Source organism: Marmota flaviventris, chromosome 5 (assembly GCF_047511675.1).
Source record: "Marmota flaviventris isolate mMarFla1 chromosome 5, mMarFla1.hap1, whole genome shotgun sequence".
NCBI classification, from domain to species: Eukaryota; Metazoa; Chordata; class Mammalia; order Rodentia; family Sciuridae; genus Marmota; species Marmota flaviventris.
This window is the reverse complement of record NC_092502.1, coordinates 49,039,270-49,059,083: the sequence shown is the minus strand read 5'-3', so window position 1 is coordinate 49,059,083 and position 19,814 is coordinate 49,039,270. Positions and strand designations below refer to the sequence as shown.

General features: G+C 33.5%; 1 protein-coding gene across 3 annotated transcripts in view; it reads right to left on the bottom strand.

Annotated features, from left to right (window-relative positions):
• Positions 1-19,814, bottom strand: part of Dmxl1 (Dmx like 1) — a 165,721-nt gene that overhangs the window by 100,183 nt on the left and 45,724 nt on the right. For all 3 annotated transcript variants that reach the window (XM_071612205.1, XM_027941104.2, XM_027941105.2), the window contains exons 11-19: positions 16,724-16,977; positions 15,945-16,629; positions 15,734-15,855; positions 9,781-9,870; positions 9,599-9,701; positions 6,713-6,832; positions 6,194-6,415; positions 3,825-5,507; positions 2,811-2,918 (exon numbers count right to left, since the gene is read on the bottom strand). In XM_071612205.1, the coding sequence (XP_071468306.1) occupies positions 2,811-2,918; positions 3,825-5,507; positions 6,194-6,415; positions 6,713-6,832; positions 9,599-9,701; positions 9,781-9,870; positions 15,734-15,855; positions 15,945-16,629; positions 16,724-16,977 (3,387 nt within the window). The remainder of the gene's footprint in view (positions 1-2,810; positions 2,919-3,824; positions 5,508-6,193; positions 6,416-6,712; positions 6,833-9,598; positions 9,702-9,780; positions 9,871-15,733; positions 15,856-15,944; positions 16,630-16,723; positions 16,978-19,814) is intronic.

Below are 19,814 nucleotides of genomic sequence, written 5' to 3'. Positions count from 1 at the left end.
GGAGAAAGAGTTAAATAGGTAGGTAGGGCCCCTTCAAAAGGTCAGATTTCTGTGTAGCAGGCTGAGAGACTACAGGCACAAAAGGCCAGGCTTCATCAAGGTCAAGCCCATCCCTGTGTAAGCAGAAAAAGTAAGTGACAGTGAGACAAATGTTGCCTAGTGCCCAGACCCCCTCCATAAAGAGGAACTTATAGGACCAGAAGGAATGTGAAGAGCTTATGGAACACCTTAGCCAGGATTGGGTCAAGAGCTAGCTAGCTTCATTAACCTTACAGATTTACATACATCCTTAGACAATACCACTCACTGGCAACCCTCTCTTTCCATTCCTCCTCCTACAGAAGTTCTGCTTTCTTTATGTTACTCTAATAAATCCTGTTACTTTGTTCTCACCCTTTTTGTCTGTGGAGTTCATTTTTTAAATTCATGAGACAAAGAACCCACCAAACCATGCTCCGTGCTACAATATCACCTCATACCTTTTAGAATGGCTATCATCAAAAAGATAATAAGCATTGGCAAGGATATGCAGAAAAGGGAAGTCATACACTATTGGTGGGAATGTAAATTATTATTGCCATTATGGAAAAAGGTATACAGATTCCTCAAAACACTAAAACTAGAATTAACATAAGATTTAGCAACCCTACTTCTCTGTACATATCCAAAGGATTTGAAATCAATATATTGAAGAGATACCTAAACCCCATGTTTACTGGGGTATGATTTACAATATCTCAGTTATGAAATCAATCTTTGTGTCTATCAATGAATGAATGAATAAAGAAAATGCACAAAGGAATACTAAAGAGCCATAAAAAAAATTCTGTCATCTGCAATAACCTGGATAAATCTAAAGGACTTTACGCCAAATGATATCATATAGCTAAATAACTGGAAAAATAACAAAAAAAGAGAATGAAAGTCATATAAAGACAAATATTACATATTTTCACTAATGCTATCTAAAACAACCAAACTCATAGAAACAGAGTAGGATAGTGGTAATCAGAAGCTGGAAGATAGGGATAATAGGGAGATATTGATTAAAGGATACAAAGACAGAAGGAATAAGTTTTTGAGGTCTCTTGTACAACATGATGATTACCCTTAATAATAGTACATTTGCATAGTTCAAAATTGCTAAAAGCGAATTTCAAGTGTTTGCACCTTCAAACATAAGTACTTGAGCAGATGGATATTAAGTAGCTTAAATTAATCATTCCACTTTGTATACATATATCTTACATGTATCCCTTAAATATACAGAATTGCCAATTTACAATAAAACTTTTTTCTTAACAGAAATTAATCTCAACTAAGTTTTAACTTTAATTTCCAAAGCAAAATGCAAAATGAGGGGAGAAAGGAAGCAAGGAGGGAAACAAAATAGAAAATAAAGAACAAGAGACAGGGACCAGTGAATAGAGGCTCATTTGCAGAGTACCAGTAACACTATCCACTCTGGAACCCAGCTTCATCTCTTTAAGCTTCTAGGAATTGAGTCCATAAATATTCTGTTTTAAGTCATCTGAAGTGAGATTTTTGTTACTTTCAACCGGAAGAGTACTGTCTAAACAGTACGTGAGCATATCTGAAATATAATGCTATTAAACTAATATCTGCAATACACGCTAATTTTATCTGTTTCAGGGGTACAAATTTCATAATTTTTTTAAAAATATTTTTTAGTTGTGGTTGGACACAAAATATCTTTATTTTATTTATTTAGTTTTATGTGGTGCTGAGTATTGAGCCCAGTGCCTTGCATAACTAGGCAAGCACTCTACTACTAAGCCACAACCACAGCTCGAATTTTTATTTTTTATATTCTGTGTTTCCTTTGTGTGAAGCATTTAAATTTGAATGTATTATTTTTATAAGAAGTGTTCATATTTTGGGGGATCTCAATTTACATGAATATCAAAAAGGCAAAAAAAAAAAATTTTAAAGAAAAAATTAAAGTGAATAAAACAATATTAATTTACCTTTAATATTTCATATTTAAAAACATAACACAGAGCTGTGTGTGCACACACCTGTAATCCCAGTGACTCAGGAGGCTGAGGCAGGAGGATCCCAAGTTCAAGGCCAGCCTCAGCAACTAATCAAGGCCCTAAGCAATTTAGCAAGATCCTGTCTCAAAAAAAAAAAAGGCTGGGACTGTTGCTCAGTGGTTAAGTGCCCCTGGGTTCACTCTCTAGTAATCAAAAAATAAATAAATAAATATAATAAAAACACAGAATATCTGATTGTCCTTTTCATCTACCATTAAAAATATTAGGTCTTAACAAAGAAGATAAAGAGGAAATAAACTTCTTAAAAATAAACTGCTGGGTGAGGTGTCACATGCCTGTGATTCCAGCAACTCGGGAGGCTGAGGCAGAAGGATCAAGAGTTCAAAGCAAGCCTCAGGAATGGCAAAGTTGCACTAAGCAACTCAGTGAGACCCTTCTCTAAATAAAATACAAAAGAAAGGCTGGGAATGTGGTTTAGTGGTTGAGTGCCCTTGAATTCATTCCATGATACCAAATAAATAAATAAATAAATAAAATAAAGGGAACTTAGAATACATCATACTCAGCATCACTATCATGCCTAGCCAAAAAATAAGTATAAAAGTCATAAGTTTTTCTCTCTTTCTACTTGACTTTCTTCCCTGTAGTAGATTATTTCCAAAATCAGCTGGAAGTGTGGCTCAGTAATACAGCACATGCTTACCTAGCATGTGCAAGGCCCTGGGTTTCATCCCCATAACCCTACCCTTCCATGCATGCTCCCTCTTCCCAAAGAGATTACTACCAAATCACCTTGGTGAAGGAGTTGAGCTCTACAGGCTGGAAGGGAAGTTATAAGAAATGTATGGAGTCTAACAGCCAAAAGAAATTTTAAGCCACATTCATCAAGAGTTTCTCCACCTGCAAATAGGAAAAAAAAAAAAAAAAAATTGTTAAAAAAAAAACATTTTGTAAGCAAAACAATACTAAAATTTCTGATAATCAGCATATGTCACAGCACCAGAAACAGTGATAAAACATTTTAAGCTGACAAAAAGGTTATCTAAAATATTTTATAATATTCCCTTTTTCTACATAATTTTACATTACAAAGATATTATATAGCTAAATAACTGGAAAAATAACAAAAAAGAGAATGAACTGACTCAGAATTTATTAACATTCTTTATAATTTGATCTTATTTGATTTAAATTAAAATGTAACTGGATTTTTAAATAGTTAATTTCACACCTTATTTGAGATTTGAGGGAAATTGTCCAAATTTGTTCATAAATTCAGGAGATTTTTTAAAAAATGCTTCCTGTGTGATAAAAAGATCAAATTTTCTTATGCTTTTTTTGTTATTATAGGTAGGAGTAATTACTTATGCTAGTTTTATTATTTATCAAGTTATATTATTATAACTTGAAAAAATCAACAGAAATTACTGCATTTTCAAGTACCTAAAATAATTGTTTAATAAAAATCAGTTCACTGGGAATGTAGCTCCCAGTGGTAGAGTGCTTGCCTAGGAAGCATGAGGCCCTCAATCCCTAACACCACAAAAAACTCTGTTAACTTTTGCTAAACTCACAAATATTCAGCAAAAAATGACTGTCATGATGATTTTTTGTGTCCTTCCTTTATGCCACAATGATTTATGGGATATAAAATATTTATTGAAGTCAAAACTACTATAAAGATAGAAATAATGTTTTTTTAAGTCTTCATAGCATCATTTTATTTAAAAAAGATCATTTTTCTGTGAAAATAAGTAAAAATATTACCAGCTGTATCTTCAAATACTCTATGGAATTTAGTATTACCTTGGCTTTTGTCTCTGCTTTCTCCAATATCAGTGCTTGTAGTTGCAATAGTATCTGCTAAGGCCATCAGAGACATCTGTTCCATCCGGCTAAGTCCTGGTAAACTAGAATGAAGTAAGTGGCCAGAAAGAACTTGAGCATGCTCAGGACCAAAATAAGTTGGACTATACTGTGAAAGGTCAATAACTCTGGGCTTTGTAGTTTCTTCATCTGTCTCTAACACATGAATATCAGGCATTATAGCTGAAGTCTGAAAAAGTTCATCATAACTTTCTTTTGACAACTGGCTTGATTTATTTAAAAAACTCTCATTATTAGATTTCTCCAAAGATGAATAACAGCTATCATCATCAGCTGCAAGTAAGGCATATAACGGAAGTGGAGGGACAGAATCTATTTCAGTGTAATCTATATTTTCAGCTTTGTTGAATGCCTGGGGATCTCTGGTAGTGCTTCCACTAGCACTAATGGTGAGAGACCTTAGGCGGCGTTCATGATTGGATTCAGTTTCATTCAGAGACACAACTTCCCCAGCAATGCACTTGACAAGATGTGACAAGATGGCCTTTGCTCTTCGAACTTTGCCAAGATCCATGAGTTCCAAAAGTTGCAAGGGATGGTACTGAGGTAAAGTTGGGGACAGTACATGAGCTGCTTCAAAAAGACCTGAATCTTCCATATCCACTGAAGGATCAAATACAGTTTTCTTTCCACAAATTTTCTGTGCAAGACTGGTCATAGATCGAGTCAGCGTTTTCTTTGGAGGATGTAACCCAGAACTTGATGAGTTACTCTGTTTTATTAAACTTAGTATAGACGGAGTGCTCCCATTGCATGAATCTGTTATAACAGGTTCTTGTTTAGAAGATGGCTGCCACTGGGAATATACATGCATTTCACAATCCATTCCTACCACAAGAATGCCATCCCGAACCCATGATAGAGAAACAGGAAATGGTGGGGAGCCATCTACAGAAGAAACCAAGTCCACACTTCGTAACAGTACAAATTTAGAAAGAGGCACAATTTTAGTACTCTCCCAGAGAGGAAATGCCAGGTTTTCCTTACCAGGTTGTTCTTGTACTTTGCCAGACAGTGGTCCGTACATAAAAAGTTTTGATCCAATTCCTACAGTTAGGATATGAGAACCATCTTCTCTAGACATCCAATCTAAATGAACTAAATGCTTTGTGTTTGATGTGATACTTTCTTTACTGAATAAACATGCCTCTTGCTTATTGTAGGCCACTAAATTGCTATCAATACTAATGCCAGAATCCAACACTGTGCTTAACTCATCTAAATGAATTGTCTGTTCAAGGACCCAACATGAACCTCCTGTAGACTCACATTCAAAAATACTTACATGCATCAAAAAGTCCTGAGAAGATCTATTAGATGCAGGCTGCTTATATGCTACAGCCAAACGATTTGTATGTGCACAGCTAACTTCTATAGGCCTACCAGGTACACTTATACTACTATTGCTCTGAAGTCCATCTTCAATAAGTAATGGCCATTCTTCCCAAATATATACAAGATCTATTTTTCCATTCTTTGATGTGGCAGATTCTCCATCTGTTACTCTGCATCTCCAAAATCTTACTTTCTCATCTGAGCATGAAGTTGCCAATAAATAAGGAGCACTGCATACAGGATATATGGAAGAAGAACTCAGATGTCCTACAATAAAAATAATCCATTAAAATATCAAATTTAGTTATACTTATGTTCTCATCAATTAAAGGTTTTAGTCCTTTTGCATGAACTACTGTTAGGAACATGGTAGTCTATATTTAGTTTAAGGCTCACTAAGATCAGTAGGAGGCATTTAGTGACATCACAACAATATATTAAAAATGAATCACCAAAGCCTAGAGCAGAAAGGGAACATTAGGAAAGTTTACTTCAATTCCTGCATTTATAGGTAAAGACCCAACCTAATCAAACACATTAAGTATGCTCTGTTTGAATCAAACAACTAGACTAAGGAAGAATTAGAAATCTGAATTCTTATCTTGATTCTAAATCTAGCATTCATTTTATAGCTCTCTGCTAATTTTATACATTATCTTAAAGATATTAACATTTTTAAAGTATTTTTTCAACACTCCTTGTCTCCTCCTTGTTCATATTTTTCAATACAAATGTGAATGTCCCTTGTTTACCTAAATACTAAAGGGTCACTTCGTAGGGCCCTTCAATATAACTAGTGCTGAGTAGATTCCTAGGTGGAACTTAATATTTTCTCAGGCTATACTATTAGTTTACTAAATCAGGTTTTGGCAAACTTAAAGGGCCAGACAGTAAAAACTATTTTACACTTTAGGGTCTCTTTTGCAACTACTATTTCCATAAAATTCACAAACCTGCTGATGGCTTAACACTTATTATCTCTACTCCTTCTGGTAAATGCAACTCTTGGCTATACACCATTTCGGAAAACAAAGACAACTTGCTGGTACTCTGAAGATTTGCTCTGCAAGCCTGATACTTTTGTGAAAAAGGAGACAGGATCTTCTCTGGAGAAGAAGAATAATGTTCTTCTGGTTGCCAAACTGCTTCAGATATTTTCGTGTCCACTTTTTCATCTACAAAACATAAGAAAAAAACCAAGAAGTTGGCAAGGAACTCTACAAATACTATAACTACTACATTTTATAATCCAAAACTCCCTTACAAAAGATAAAACAGAACACATATTAATGTTCTGCACAGCAAGAAAACGAGAAACTCATTTTGCTTTTCTGTATTAACTAAATAATTGTCATTACTACGGAAGAATGACTTTAAGAAATATGTCCTAAACTATCCAATCATGTGTAATTTTTAATATTTATGCCTAAAGCTACAATCAAAATAAATGAATAAATAAATAAAGGACTCACCCAATGAGACAGGAATTGACTTTAAGTGTAAATTCCACATATGTAGTAGTGAACGGCTGTCTTGTGTGTACTCTATCACAACTAGGTAGAACTTTTCAGAAAATCTATTAGGTGAACTGCCTGTTGGTATCAGTGATATTTTTCATTATTAACACAGATAAATGAGACAACATACTAAATAAACCAAGTTAAAATAACTATTTTTAAAAGAAAGAAAATTGAAAATTTTTATCTAGGATTCCAAATACAAAATGGCATTGTAGAATATATTCAACTTCTTTACCACATAAATTTGTTAATCCAAAATTTTAACAACTATATATATGCATGTTATTCTTAAATTTCATTTTTTAATTGAAAGGCTTAAAAAATCATACATCACAGTCATCATAATGTTCATATAGAGATCTTAATAAGAGGAAAATTTCTAAACAAGAACTATGTAATATATTATATATTTTTAAGTGAAAATTTTCATTTATATAAGCAATATCGCTAAAACTGTTATGCCAAAATGTATATTTTAAGACAATATATCATGATGAAATTTTGTTGCCAAAATTTTTCAAAGTTTCATACTGGAATGTCTTATTCAGATGCATATCTAATGACCAGAATGTAAGTATTCATCAACTAACATATTATTTAAGAAAATTTTTCTTGGACTATACAGATTAAACAACATACAAAGTTGCTCAAAAGAACTAAATGAGTTTTCTAAAAATTATCATAAAATCAATGGTTCATTATTCCTTTTTTTTTTTTATAAGAGACTTCAAGTTTTCACTATAAGCTATTCCTGGTTAGGTATGAAATGACATTAAAAAACTACATTATAAATACCCTATAAGTCATAGAACATGTGAAAAACAGAAAGCAAATATTTTTGAGACCCAAAGTTTTTGCCCTTTTAAATTTGCATTGGAAAAAGTTTTCAAAAGAACTTGTTAGGACCTGGGATTTATGGCTCAGCGGCAGAATGCTTGCCTAGCACGTGTGAGGAGGCACTGGGTTCGATCCTTGGCACCACATTAAAATAAATAAATAAAATAAATTATTTAAAAAAAAACACTTTAGAAAATAAAGATGACCATAAATATTTTAAATCATCTTGTGTTAGGAAACTAAATGAAAAGGTAACTTTGATAATGTGTTCTGAGTTAGGTATTCAAATTTTAAGAATTAAAAGGCAGAAAAGGACAAAGGAATGATCACCAAAAAAAAAAAAAAAAAAATCAATCCTACTTCTTACAATTTCACTATCAAGAAAGAATGCCCCAATAATGAAAATATCCATAAAATACTTTTCTTCTTGACAAGAAAGAAAAGAAGATAAAAACAACTCCTTGGTATTTTCTGGAAAGCTCTAATAATAAAGATAATTGCTGAGTAAAAGTCATTAAGAATTCCCTGAATGTTTTAAGAAAAACATTTTTAAAATTAGTCTTAAAGATAAAAAATTAAAAATTGAAGAATCTTAGAAAAGAAAATGCTAGAAAGATAAAGACATAACCTTAAGCACAAGGGAATAATTTTTATTTAAAAAAAATTTAAAGAGATTTGAAATTAACATTGCCATTTTAATATAAAAAGATAAAAACCTTTTTATTTAAATAAACAATATTTTATTCTATATTTGCCATCTTTATTCCCCATTTTTAGCATATTTCCATCATGTTCAAAATCATAAAACATGAGTAAAGTGTATTTGCACAGCTCATGAAATCTCAGGGTAAATGATAGAAGACTAAGTAAAAGCAGGGGTAAGAAACTGGATGTTCAATGTAAAAGTGGAGAATTCTAAGGAATACTTCTTAAAAGAGAAGAAAAATGGAAATGGTGTTAGAAATAATATCCAAGAGGTAGAAGAAATAAACAATGTGCAAGAGAAGTCAGGAAAAAAAATATCTGGAACAAGTAGAGAATGTAGTTAATATTATTTCAGACTTGATAACTGACTTGATAAGTGGTAAACTTATAAATCTTTATAAGATTTTAATCTTAAGGAACATCATTTCTGAGTTTGGTTTGGTTCTGTAATTAAGATTAAAGACCAAGAAATTTTAGCTTTATTTTTCCCATTTTCCTTCATGTAAATTAACAGCTAATGTTGAGCAGTGAGTTTAATAAAGAATTTTAAACTTTTAGTATAAAAAGTAAATTAAGATACTTAATCATCAGGCACAGTGGCACCTGCCTATAATTCCAACTACTAGGCAGGCTAAGGAAGGAGGATGGCAAATTTAAACCCAGCCTGAGCAACTTAAAGAGACGATGTCTCAAAATAAAAATACAAAAGGGCTGGGGATATAGCTCAGTGGTAGATCACTGACATGCACATGGCTCCAGGTTCAATTCCCAGTACCAACAAAAAAACAAAAACAAAAACACTTAGCCTTTAAGGACCCCATAGCTTAAATTTTTAAGCTATTTCTTTAAATTATAGGTTTCTAAAAGGCCAGGGATCCATGTCATCCTATGTAGAGTAAGATCTTATCTATGCGAAGAGTATGCAAATATCAATGGTAAATATTTCTATAATGCTTTTTAAAAACTATATAACTGAGAAATCCCTTTGTTTTTTTTTCCATTTCTGGTTAATAATAAAAAAAAATAAGCCAGGATAAGTGACATGAGCCTGTAGTCCCAGTTATTCAGGATGCTGAGACATTATTGCTTGAACCCAGGAGTTCAAGGGCAGCATGGGCAACATATTAAGAACCTGTCTCAAAATAAATATATAGTTGTCAATGTTTATAATAATATCAGAAATGTACACAGGACAATTTTAACTTGAGATACACAATGTAAAATATATCAATTTATCTTTAGTAACTATTTAACATACTCTATATTAATATGTTATTACATATAAAAATTCTTTACCTGTATCAGCTAAAATGCTGTCTTTTCCGAGACTTTTCCTCTCAAGATTATTTAAAATAAAATCTTCTTGAAAAACATGAAGCAGTTGGGTTTTTTTGCCATGCTAAATATAAACAAATATCAACATAAGTTGGGATACATATCACATACCTGACGCTAAGTAACAGAAAAATAATACTTACAAGTTTGGTAATGGGATCTAACGCAATAATGCATCCTGGCCTTGCTGTTGATTGTTGACTGACGATGTTAAACACTTCACCAACATATTTCTGTTTTTTAAAAAATTGATATCTCCTTTACTAAACAATAAATTCAAAAGTAATTAAAAGCAAATAACATGAATTTTTAGGCATAACAGATAAATAACAATTAAGTTCAAGTGAGACTAAATACAGTTCCTTTCAACAATCAACATTCTAGGATTTTACCTTAAAAGGAATTACTTAGGAACAAATAACAGTGACAGCTCAATTGATACAGACAAAAAATAAAAACACTGCTTGTAATTTTTAGGGGGAAAATATTTTATATCCATGAATGTGAAATACTAAATTAAATGTCCTGGATATGTTCTAAGAAACAGTGCGTTTTTTTTTTTTTTTAATATTTATTCTTAAGTTTTAGGTGGACACAATATCTTTATTTTGCATTTATGTGGTGCTGAGGATCGAACCCAGTGTCTTGTACATTCTAGGCGAGCACTCTACCACTGAGCCACAACCCCAGCCCCAGAAGCAGTGCTTTTTAAGTATTAATTTTGTGGGAAAGACATAGCTAAAGAAATAAGCTGACACACTACCTATATATGCTGATTTTTTAAGCCTCTTAAACACCGACTGCTCTAGTCAAGTTCACTCTGCTAATTGTGGTCAATATTCCTAACTTGATCTGTCCATAAAAGCATCTATCTAATCCTGCTGTTCATTTTCTTCTCTGAAACACTTTCTTTATTTGGTTTCTAATATATACCACATTCATACTACTTTTAACAATGGAATGCTCTAGCATTCAATACTTCTATCATTTGCTCCCTCCCTCCACAATTTCATCAACTTCTACAACTTTAAATTTATCTACCAACAACTTCTTAATTTATATCTTTAGGCCTCACCTCCCTCTAAACTCCAGAGACCAGTACTGGGTATCTTGGATGTCAAACAGGCATCTCAAAATTAGCATGCACAAAGTCAGGCTCTTGACTCTCCTTGCCCCTCAAAAAAATGCTCATGAAAAATTCTTCATTTCAACTCATGACAAGAACTGAGTATTTCTTTGTCTTTATTCTTTTTCTTATGATTTTATTGGTGCATTATAATTATACATGATAGCAGGATTCATTATTATATACTCATGCATGGGGACACAATATAATAATATAATTTGGTCAATATTGGTCCCTATAATTTCCCCTTTCCCTCCCATCCTTCCACCCTCTCATCTTCTTCCTCTGCTCTATTGGTCTTCCTTCTATTTTTTTTTTTTTGAGATCTCTCCCATTCCATCGATTATTTTTTCCATTTTCCTCTCTAGAATCTGTGTGTGGAAAACCCTTTATTTTCTGAGCCTGAATTAGTTAACATGATATATATTTATATATGTATATATTAATATCCATAATGATTATGTATTATGGATATTAATATAAATATATAGTTCCATCCATTTTTTTTTCCTGCAAATGACATTTTATTCTTTATGACTGAATAAAACTCTGTTGTTTTTTTTTTTTTTTCTTTTTCTCTTTATTCTAGTACTGAGGATTGATCCCAGGGGCGCTTAATCACTGAGCCACATGCCCAGCCCATTTTTGTATTTTATTTAGACACCAAGTATCGCTGAGTTGCTTAGGGCCTCACTAAGTTGCTAAGGCTCACTTTGAACTTATGATCTTTCTACCTCAGCCTCCTGAGCTGCTAGGATTACAGGCATGCACCTGGCTCCATTGTATTTTTATCCATTTGTCCAGTGACAGTCACACTGGCTGATTCCATAGTTTGCTTATTATGAATAGTGCTGCTGTGAACATGAGTACACATGTATCACTATAGTATGTTAACTTTAATTCTTCAGGATAAATATAGAGGAGTGGTATAGATGGGTCATATGATAATTCCATTCCTAATCTTTTGAGGAACCTCCATACTGACTTCCACAGTCATTGCACTTATTTAGAATCCCACCAACAGTGTAGAAGTATTTCTTTTTGCCCACATCTTCTCCAGCATTTATTATTGTTTGTATTGTTGATGACTGCCATTCTAACTGGCAAGAGATGAAATCTCACTGAAGTTTTGGTTTGCATTTCTCTAACTGTTAAAGATGTCAACATTTTTTCATGTTTGTTGTTCATTTGTACTTTATCTTTTGAGAAGTATCTATTTAATTCATTTACCCATTTATTGATTGGGGTTTTTTTGGGGGGGTAAATTTTCTGAGTACTTTATACATTATGGATATTAATCTTCCACCAGAAGAGTACATAATAGGGGCTGGGGCTGTAGCTCAGTGGCAGAGAGCTTGCCTAACATGCATGAGGTTCAATCCTCAGCACCACATAAAAATAAATAAATAAAATAAAGGCATTCTGTCCATCTATAAGTACAAAAAAAATTTTGTTTCAAAAGCAAATAGCAAAGATTTTCTTACATTCTGCAGGTTCTCTCTTCACATCAACTGTTTTCTTTTTTTAATATTTATTTTTTAGTTGTAGTTGGACACAATACATTTATTTTTTTAATTTTTATGTGGTGCTGAACATCAAACCCAGGGCCTCACATGTGCTAGGCAAGCATTCTACCGCTGAGCCACAGCCACAGCCCCTCAACTGTTTTCTTTACTCTGAAGAAGCTTTTTAATTCTATGCCACACCATTTATTAATTCTTGGTATTATTTCTTGAACTTTAGGAGTCTGATCAAGGAAGTTGGAGCTTGTGTCTATATGTTGGAGTGTTGACTCTACATTTCCTTCTAGGGATTGCATAGTTTCTGGTCTAATTCCCAAGTCTTTCACCCATTTTGAATTACTTTTGTGCAGTATGAATGATAGAGATCTTGTCTCATTTTTCTACGTAGATTACTATTTCTTTTCAGCACCACCAGGGTTTTTTTTTTTTTTTTTTTCTCTAACATGTTTTTGGCACCTTTGTGAAGGATCATCTAGATGACTATAGATCTGTGGGTTTGTCTCTGTTCTGTTCCATTGGTCTATATGTCTGTTATAATGTTTTCATGTCACTACCATGCACTGTTAGTTTCTATAGTTCTATAGTGTAATTTGAAGTTAGGTACTTTGATAACTCAAGAATTGCTTTTCTGGGGCTGGGCTTGCGGCTCAGAAGTAGAGTGGTTGCCTAGCGTGCGTGAGGCACTATGTTCGATGCCCAGCACCACATAAAAACAAATAAAGGTATTGTGTCCATCTACAACTAAAAATACATGCACACACACAAACACACACACATATAAAGAATTGCATTTTTGGCTTAGAATTGCTTTCGCTGTCTGGGTCTTTTATCCTTCCATATTAATTTTAGGACTGTTTCATTTTTTTTTACTCATTGTGTGAAGGATGTCATTGGTATTTTGATGGGGATCACATTGCATCTGTAGATAGTTTTTGGTAATAAGGCTATTTAATAATATTAAACTCTATTTAGTAATGTTTATTAATTTAATAATGTTTATAATGTTAATTATTCATTTAATAATATTAATACCAATAATATTATTTAATAATATTAGTTCCATGAATGTGGGTGGTCTTTTTTTATTGGTTCTTTTTGGTAATACATGACAGAATTCCTTTTGATATAATTATATAAGCATGGAATATATTTTATTCTAATTGGGACTCCATTCTTATGGATCTACATGATGGTGGGATTCACTATGGTGTATTCATGTATGTACTTAGAAAAATTATTTTGGATTCATTTCATTGTCTTTCCTTTTCCTATCCTTTTTCCCCTCCATTGATGCCCCTTTGACTAATCTACTGAATATTTATTCTCCCTTTATTATCTTGCTCATATCAGCAAAAAGATTCAACCTCTGGCTTTTTGGGGACTGGCTCATTTCCTTAGCATGATAATCTCCAGAGCCATACATTTACTTGCAAATGTCATAAAGCCATTCTTCTTTATGGCTAATACTCCACTGTGCGTATATACCACATTTTTTAATCCATTCATCTGTTGAAGGGCATCTAGGTTGGTTCCATAGCTTAGCTACTATTAAGTGAGCTGCTATAAACATTGATGTGGCTGTGTCACTGTAGTACAATGATCTTAAATCCTCTGGATATTAACTACCAAGGAGTAAGACAGCTCGGTTGAACAGTGGTTCCATTTCTAATTTTTTGAGGAATCTCCATACTGCTTTCCAGAGTGGCTGCACCAATTTTCAGTCACACCAGCAATGTATAAGTGTACCTTTCTCCCTGAATGTGGGGAGTCGGGGTGGGGGTCGTTCCATCTTTTAGTATCTTCTTTAATTTCTTTCTTTAGTGTTCTATAATTTTCAATGTAGAGGCATTTTACCTCCTTGCTTAGATTTATTCCTAGGATTCCCTCATTCCCCAGCCTGAGGCTATTTTGAATGGAATATTTTTCCTGATTTCTTTTTCAGTGAATTCATACTTGTGTATAGAAAAACTATTGATTTTTGTATGTTGCCTTTGTACCCTGCTAAAGAACTTAAGAATAGAATACTTTACCTAATGCTAAATTCCCACAATCCATGGCAGTCACCCTTTTTACTCACATTCATTCATATCCAGTTCAATTCTGACTACTCAATGTTCAAAACATATTCAGAATTTCAATTCTTATCTCTATCATTACTACTTGCTACCATTCTAAGTCCCTTTACTCTCACCTGAACCAATTTCCCAAATTGGTTTTCTCTGATTTCACTTCTGCTTCACACATCTAATCTATGTAGTTACCAGAATTTCATATCACCCAAATCCTACCACCCTATCATTTTCTTCAATGGTTTCCACATTATTCATAGTAAAAGCCAAAGTTTTCACAATGGACTACAAGGGCTTACCTGGTCTGGCCAGGCTAACTTCCTGAACTTACACCTGACTACTCTTCACCTCACTTTCTCTACTCTAGCCACAATGATCTACTTGCTGTTTCTTTACATAACCAACATACTCTAGTTTCTAAGTCTTTGAGTTGGCGATCCCTCTTCCTGGATCTCTCTTTCTTTAACCACATATCCAGCTCCCTCATCTCCTACAGGTCTTTTCTCATATGGTATCTTTTCTGTATATATTTTTACCTGACTCCTCTCCACCCCTGCACCACCATCTCTCTTCACTAGAATATAAGGGTATCTGTTTTGTTCATGACTAAATTCCCAGCACTTAAACAATGCATAACAAACAGATAATCCTTAATAAATATATATTTCTACTGTAACACTATGTATTTGTTTTGGAAAACTTTGCCTTTTCCAAAATCAGGTATTAAAAATAATTTATAGAAGAAACGGGATTAAGGCAGACCATTGACTGCAACTTTGTAACTCAAGCATTAACAAGTGCATTAATTTCTAGCTGAGAAGATGGCTTGGAGCTCCTAAACAGGAAGCTCACGTAGAACTGAAGGCTGCCTCAGGGGATGTTCAAAAAACACCAAAACCAAAAAAAGTAGAAATGCTTGCTTAACGGAGACAATATAGTTGACAGGCTGCTATTAGTTAGGCATAGAAAGAAGTGTGGCCTCTCATAAAGCAAAAGCTTTGCAATGCTATCAAAAGAATTCCTCCCTAAACCATAACCATGCTGAGGGCTTTTTATTTTCATATATAACAATTTTTTAACTTTTTTTTCTAGACTAGTAAAGTGTTTGCTGAACTGTCAAAAAGAAATATTATGCATTAATTTAGACTAATAAATTTTAACATATATTCCATGCATCCTAATCTTATACCAAAGACAGTTTGGTAATAAATGGTTTTAAGTAATGGTAGCAGGATTTTTATTTTTAAAAAAGCTTTACATAATGGTCACACCCTACATTTTTGCAAAACATACTGTCATAAAATCTGCAACAATTATGAAGTAAAATATGGCAAACATCATATTAAACACTTAAACTATTTAAAAAGACAGTACTCACAGAAATTTCAGGGTTGGAAAGCTCATATAAAAGTTTCTTGGCATCAATTACTGCTTCATATAACCTCAGATATTGTCCATCACTAGCCACAAAGCATGCACTAGGAGAGTTGCAGTATGCACCTACAAAGCATTTACAAACATTTAAAATTTACCCCTTTGGTCATAATGTCAAAAAATCTAAATTAGTGAAATAAAAATAGAATGCTTACCTAGACAATAACTGGGTATAAGAGTAGGAAGCCACGCCACATTGGAAAAGGCAGAAACATGAAGAGAATTAATCCGGGCAAGCTCAGACACTCCTCCAGAAAAAGACAATGGCCCAACCGGATCAACCCTCCAAAGAATAAGCTCACTATAAACTGCATTGGGATCCTGAAATGCCATATCACCAGTGCTTTTATTTTGTTGTGTCAAAGAATATTCTTCAATATTTACAGAATCATGAGGTTGCTTTTGGTTATCAACATCTGGTGTCCTTAATGCATTATGGTGTGACGTTGTCAATAATAATGGTAATACTGAGTGGCAAGCTAAATCATTAAGATGAAAACGATGACCACAATATCTGGATTTGTGAGAAATACTAAGAACTGTAGAAAAAGCAGATTCCTCAGCAAAACTGACCAGCCACTGATTTAGAGAACCATCAGCATGCTTTGAAATCATCATAACATTAGGGGTAAAAATACTTAATTTTAAACTATTAGATGATTTGTTGTGACCAGAAGAGATAAGCATTGATGTGGAACGAGTGAGGCCAGAAGGTTTTTGTTTCCCCTGCTGAATAGCCAAGTCCACATTCTTGGTACAGGCATACATTACTATGCTTTTACAGAGAGAGTTCGCATCACCTGTGGGGAAAGCTACAGGAATTCTGGAAACAAAGGACACCTAGAATTAAGAAAGAAAATATTAGAACATATAAAATTATATACAGAGATACTATAAAACAAGAATATCTCCATAGATATTACAGTAATAGTACCTGTACTTGACGAAACATACCAGGCTGGTATTCATCCAGCCAATCTACATGCCAAACTAGTAAAGAACCATCCATGGGATGAATACTGAAAAGCATGTCTGCATTTTTATTCCATTCAGACAGAAGTACTTCAATCTGATGATCAATGGCAGCTGATGGTAATGGTGTAAAACTTGAGTTTGATACTATTTTATCACCACCCAATTCCTTCTTGTCATGAGTTATTTTCAGATCATCAATACCATCATCCATCTCTATAAGCAAAAAGAGTTCATGAAACAAGTAAAGAATAGCTTTATAAAAGTATTCAAGAGAAACATAGTTTTTATATTAACAAACATAGGCTGCCTCTTACCAACAAATTTGCTCCAGGGATATAAGGTCACTGAATTTGACTAATAAGAAAGCCTACAGAACTGAGTCAAGTAGTGAGCAAAAGGAATAATACTGAACTAGAAAAGTGGAAAATTGGATTCTAAACACAGATATTCTACAATTAGCACTCAGGTTAATTTCACTAAGATACACTACAACTTTAGATCTCAGTTTTACTCATGGTAAAATGAAAGTTAGAACTGGGACCACAATTCTGGGACTGAATTTTTAAATACACTATTTTATTTGTATTTTCTTCACCATTAGATCTATACAAACTTGAGTATGCCACACTAGTCGTCTAGGTATATACACTTGTAACTGACATGATATCTTAACTATTTTAAAGGAATCACAGGACCCAATTTCCAGAAATCCTTCAACATGTTAGTAACTTAAAATAAATTTGTTATTATCATTTCTTTTGAAAATTTCAGCCCTTAAACACTCCCCTTAATTAAAAGAAAAATATATACGCATATATATGTGTGTGTGATATGTGTGTGTGTGTGTGTGTGTGTGTGTGTATACATACATACACTTTAGTTGTAGATGGATACAATACCTTTATTTTATTTATTTATCTTTATGTGGTGTTGAGGATCAAACCCAGAGCTTCACACATGCTAGGCATGTGCTCTACCACTGAGCTACAACCCCTGCTCTCCCCTTAATTCTTGGTTAGAAATACAGAGTCTTTCTTAACATGGTCCCTTAAAAAAAATTTTAACTGTTTATCAGATTTATAAAAGATAAAACATATAGCTGGGTGTGGTGACACATGCCTGTAATCCCAGTTGCTCAGGAGGCTGAGGCAGGAGGATCATGGGTTCAAAGCCATCCTCAGCAGTTTAGTGAGGCACTAAGCAAATCAGTGAGACCCTGTTTCTAAGTAAAACACAAAATAGGGCTGGGGACGTGGATCAGTGGTCCAGTGTCCCTGAGTTCAATTCCCAGTACCCAACCCCCAGAATAAAGATAAGATATACAAATCAATTAGAAAATGACAAATTACTCTAAAGGGCAGGGGGCGTGAAAGGTCAGGCATAAAAGAATTAAAACAAAATATATTCACTCATTCTGTTCAACTTGCATCAAAGAAAATACAAAGTAAAAGGATGCCCTTTTTCCCTTTTCATCTGATAAAAAATCCATAATGAAATGATAATGTCAAAAGGAAGCACAAGAGGATATTTGGATACAGTTAGAGAAACTATAAACTGACAAACATTACTGCTGGGCCATTTGGCAGAACTTATTGATATTTAAAATCTATATACTCCCTGGTAATTCCACATCTAGGAGTTTATATTATAGAAAAATTCACACAACGAAGAAATGATGTGTCACTGTACTACAATTAATACAGTGACAAACTATTTAGAATTAAATAGTTATCAGTAAAGAAATCAAAGTTTTTCTTAGTTACAGAAAAACAAACAATAAGATAGAAAACTGCCTATTAAATAAAACAAGTTGCAAAACATTATTTTTGTTTACATGAATAACCATAGTACTATTTTAAAAACAAAACAACAACAACTAGGCAAGTATGGTGGTACACACCCAAATTCCAGCAACCACAGAGGCTGAGACAAGAGGATCACAAGTTCAATGCCAGCCTTAGCAGCTCAGTGAGGCCCTAGGCAACTTAGCAAGCAAGACACTGTCTCAAAATAAAAAATAAAAGGGGTGCTGGGGATGTGGCTCATTGGTAGAGTGCTGACTTCATATGCATGAAGCACTGAGTTCAATCCTCAGCACCACAGAAATAAATAAATAAATAAATTTTAAAGAATTAAAATAAAAAGGGTTGGGGATGTAGCTCAGTGGTAAAGCCCCAGGGTTCAAATCCCAGTAATTTCCCTCCAAAACAAAACAAAACAAAATCCCAACTGCTTATATAAGCATAGATAAAAATCAAACTGGATTGGAAGATAGCTCAATGATAGAGCACTTGCCTAACATGTGCAAGACCCTGGGTTTGATAACCAGTAACAGGAGAGGGGAGAAGAAAAGAATCAATCTGCAAGGATACCCATAAACTTAATAATGCAAAAACGATAACTGTGCTATTTTATTTTTTTCTAATGATCATGTAAATAAAACTTGTTAAAAAACAAACACATTTATAATCAAGCCTACAGCAGAGATGGATGGCTAAATACACACTGAACTTTCATATTCAGTATTGTATTTAGTATTATATATTAGTATTCATTATATATTAGTATTTAGTATTATGTTTTTTTTTCTTTTCTTGGTAATGGGGATTGAACCCAGGGTTTTATACATGTTAGGAAAGTGCTTTAACACTGAGTTACATCCAAAGCCCTAATATTTAGTATTAAATTTAGCATATAATGGTTATTCTGTAAGGAACTATATGGAACCTTGTAACTATTTCTGGTCAATGGAATGAGAGTGAAATAATATTTGTCATTTCCAAGTCAAGGTTGAAAAACAGTTATACCTTTCTCTTCTCTCTCTACACCAACTGTAGGCTGAATACAGAGGAATTTAAGATCTTAGCACTCCTCAACTTTAACATGCATACAAATCCCCTGGAAATTTTATTAAATTATAGATCCTGGCTTAGTAAGTCTGTATAGAGCCAAGATTATGCATTTCTAAGAACTTCCCAGGTAATGCAAATACTGCTATTCCACAGAAAGTCCTTTAAGTAACAAAGTCCTGGAGGCTGACTAACCCACTA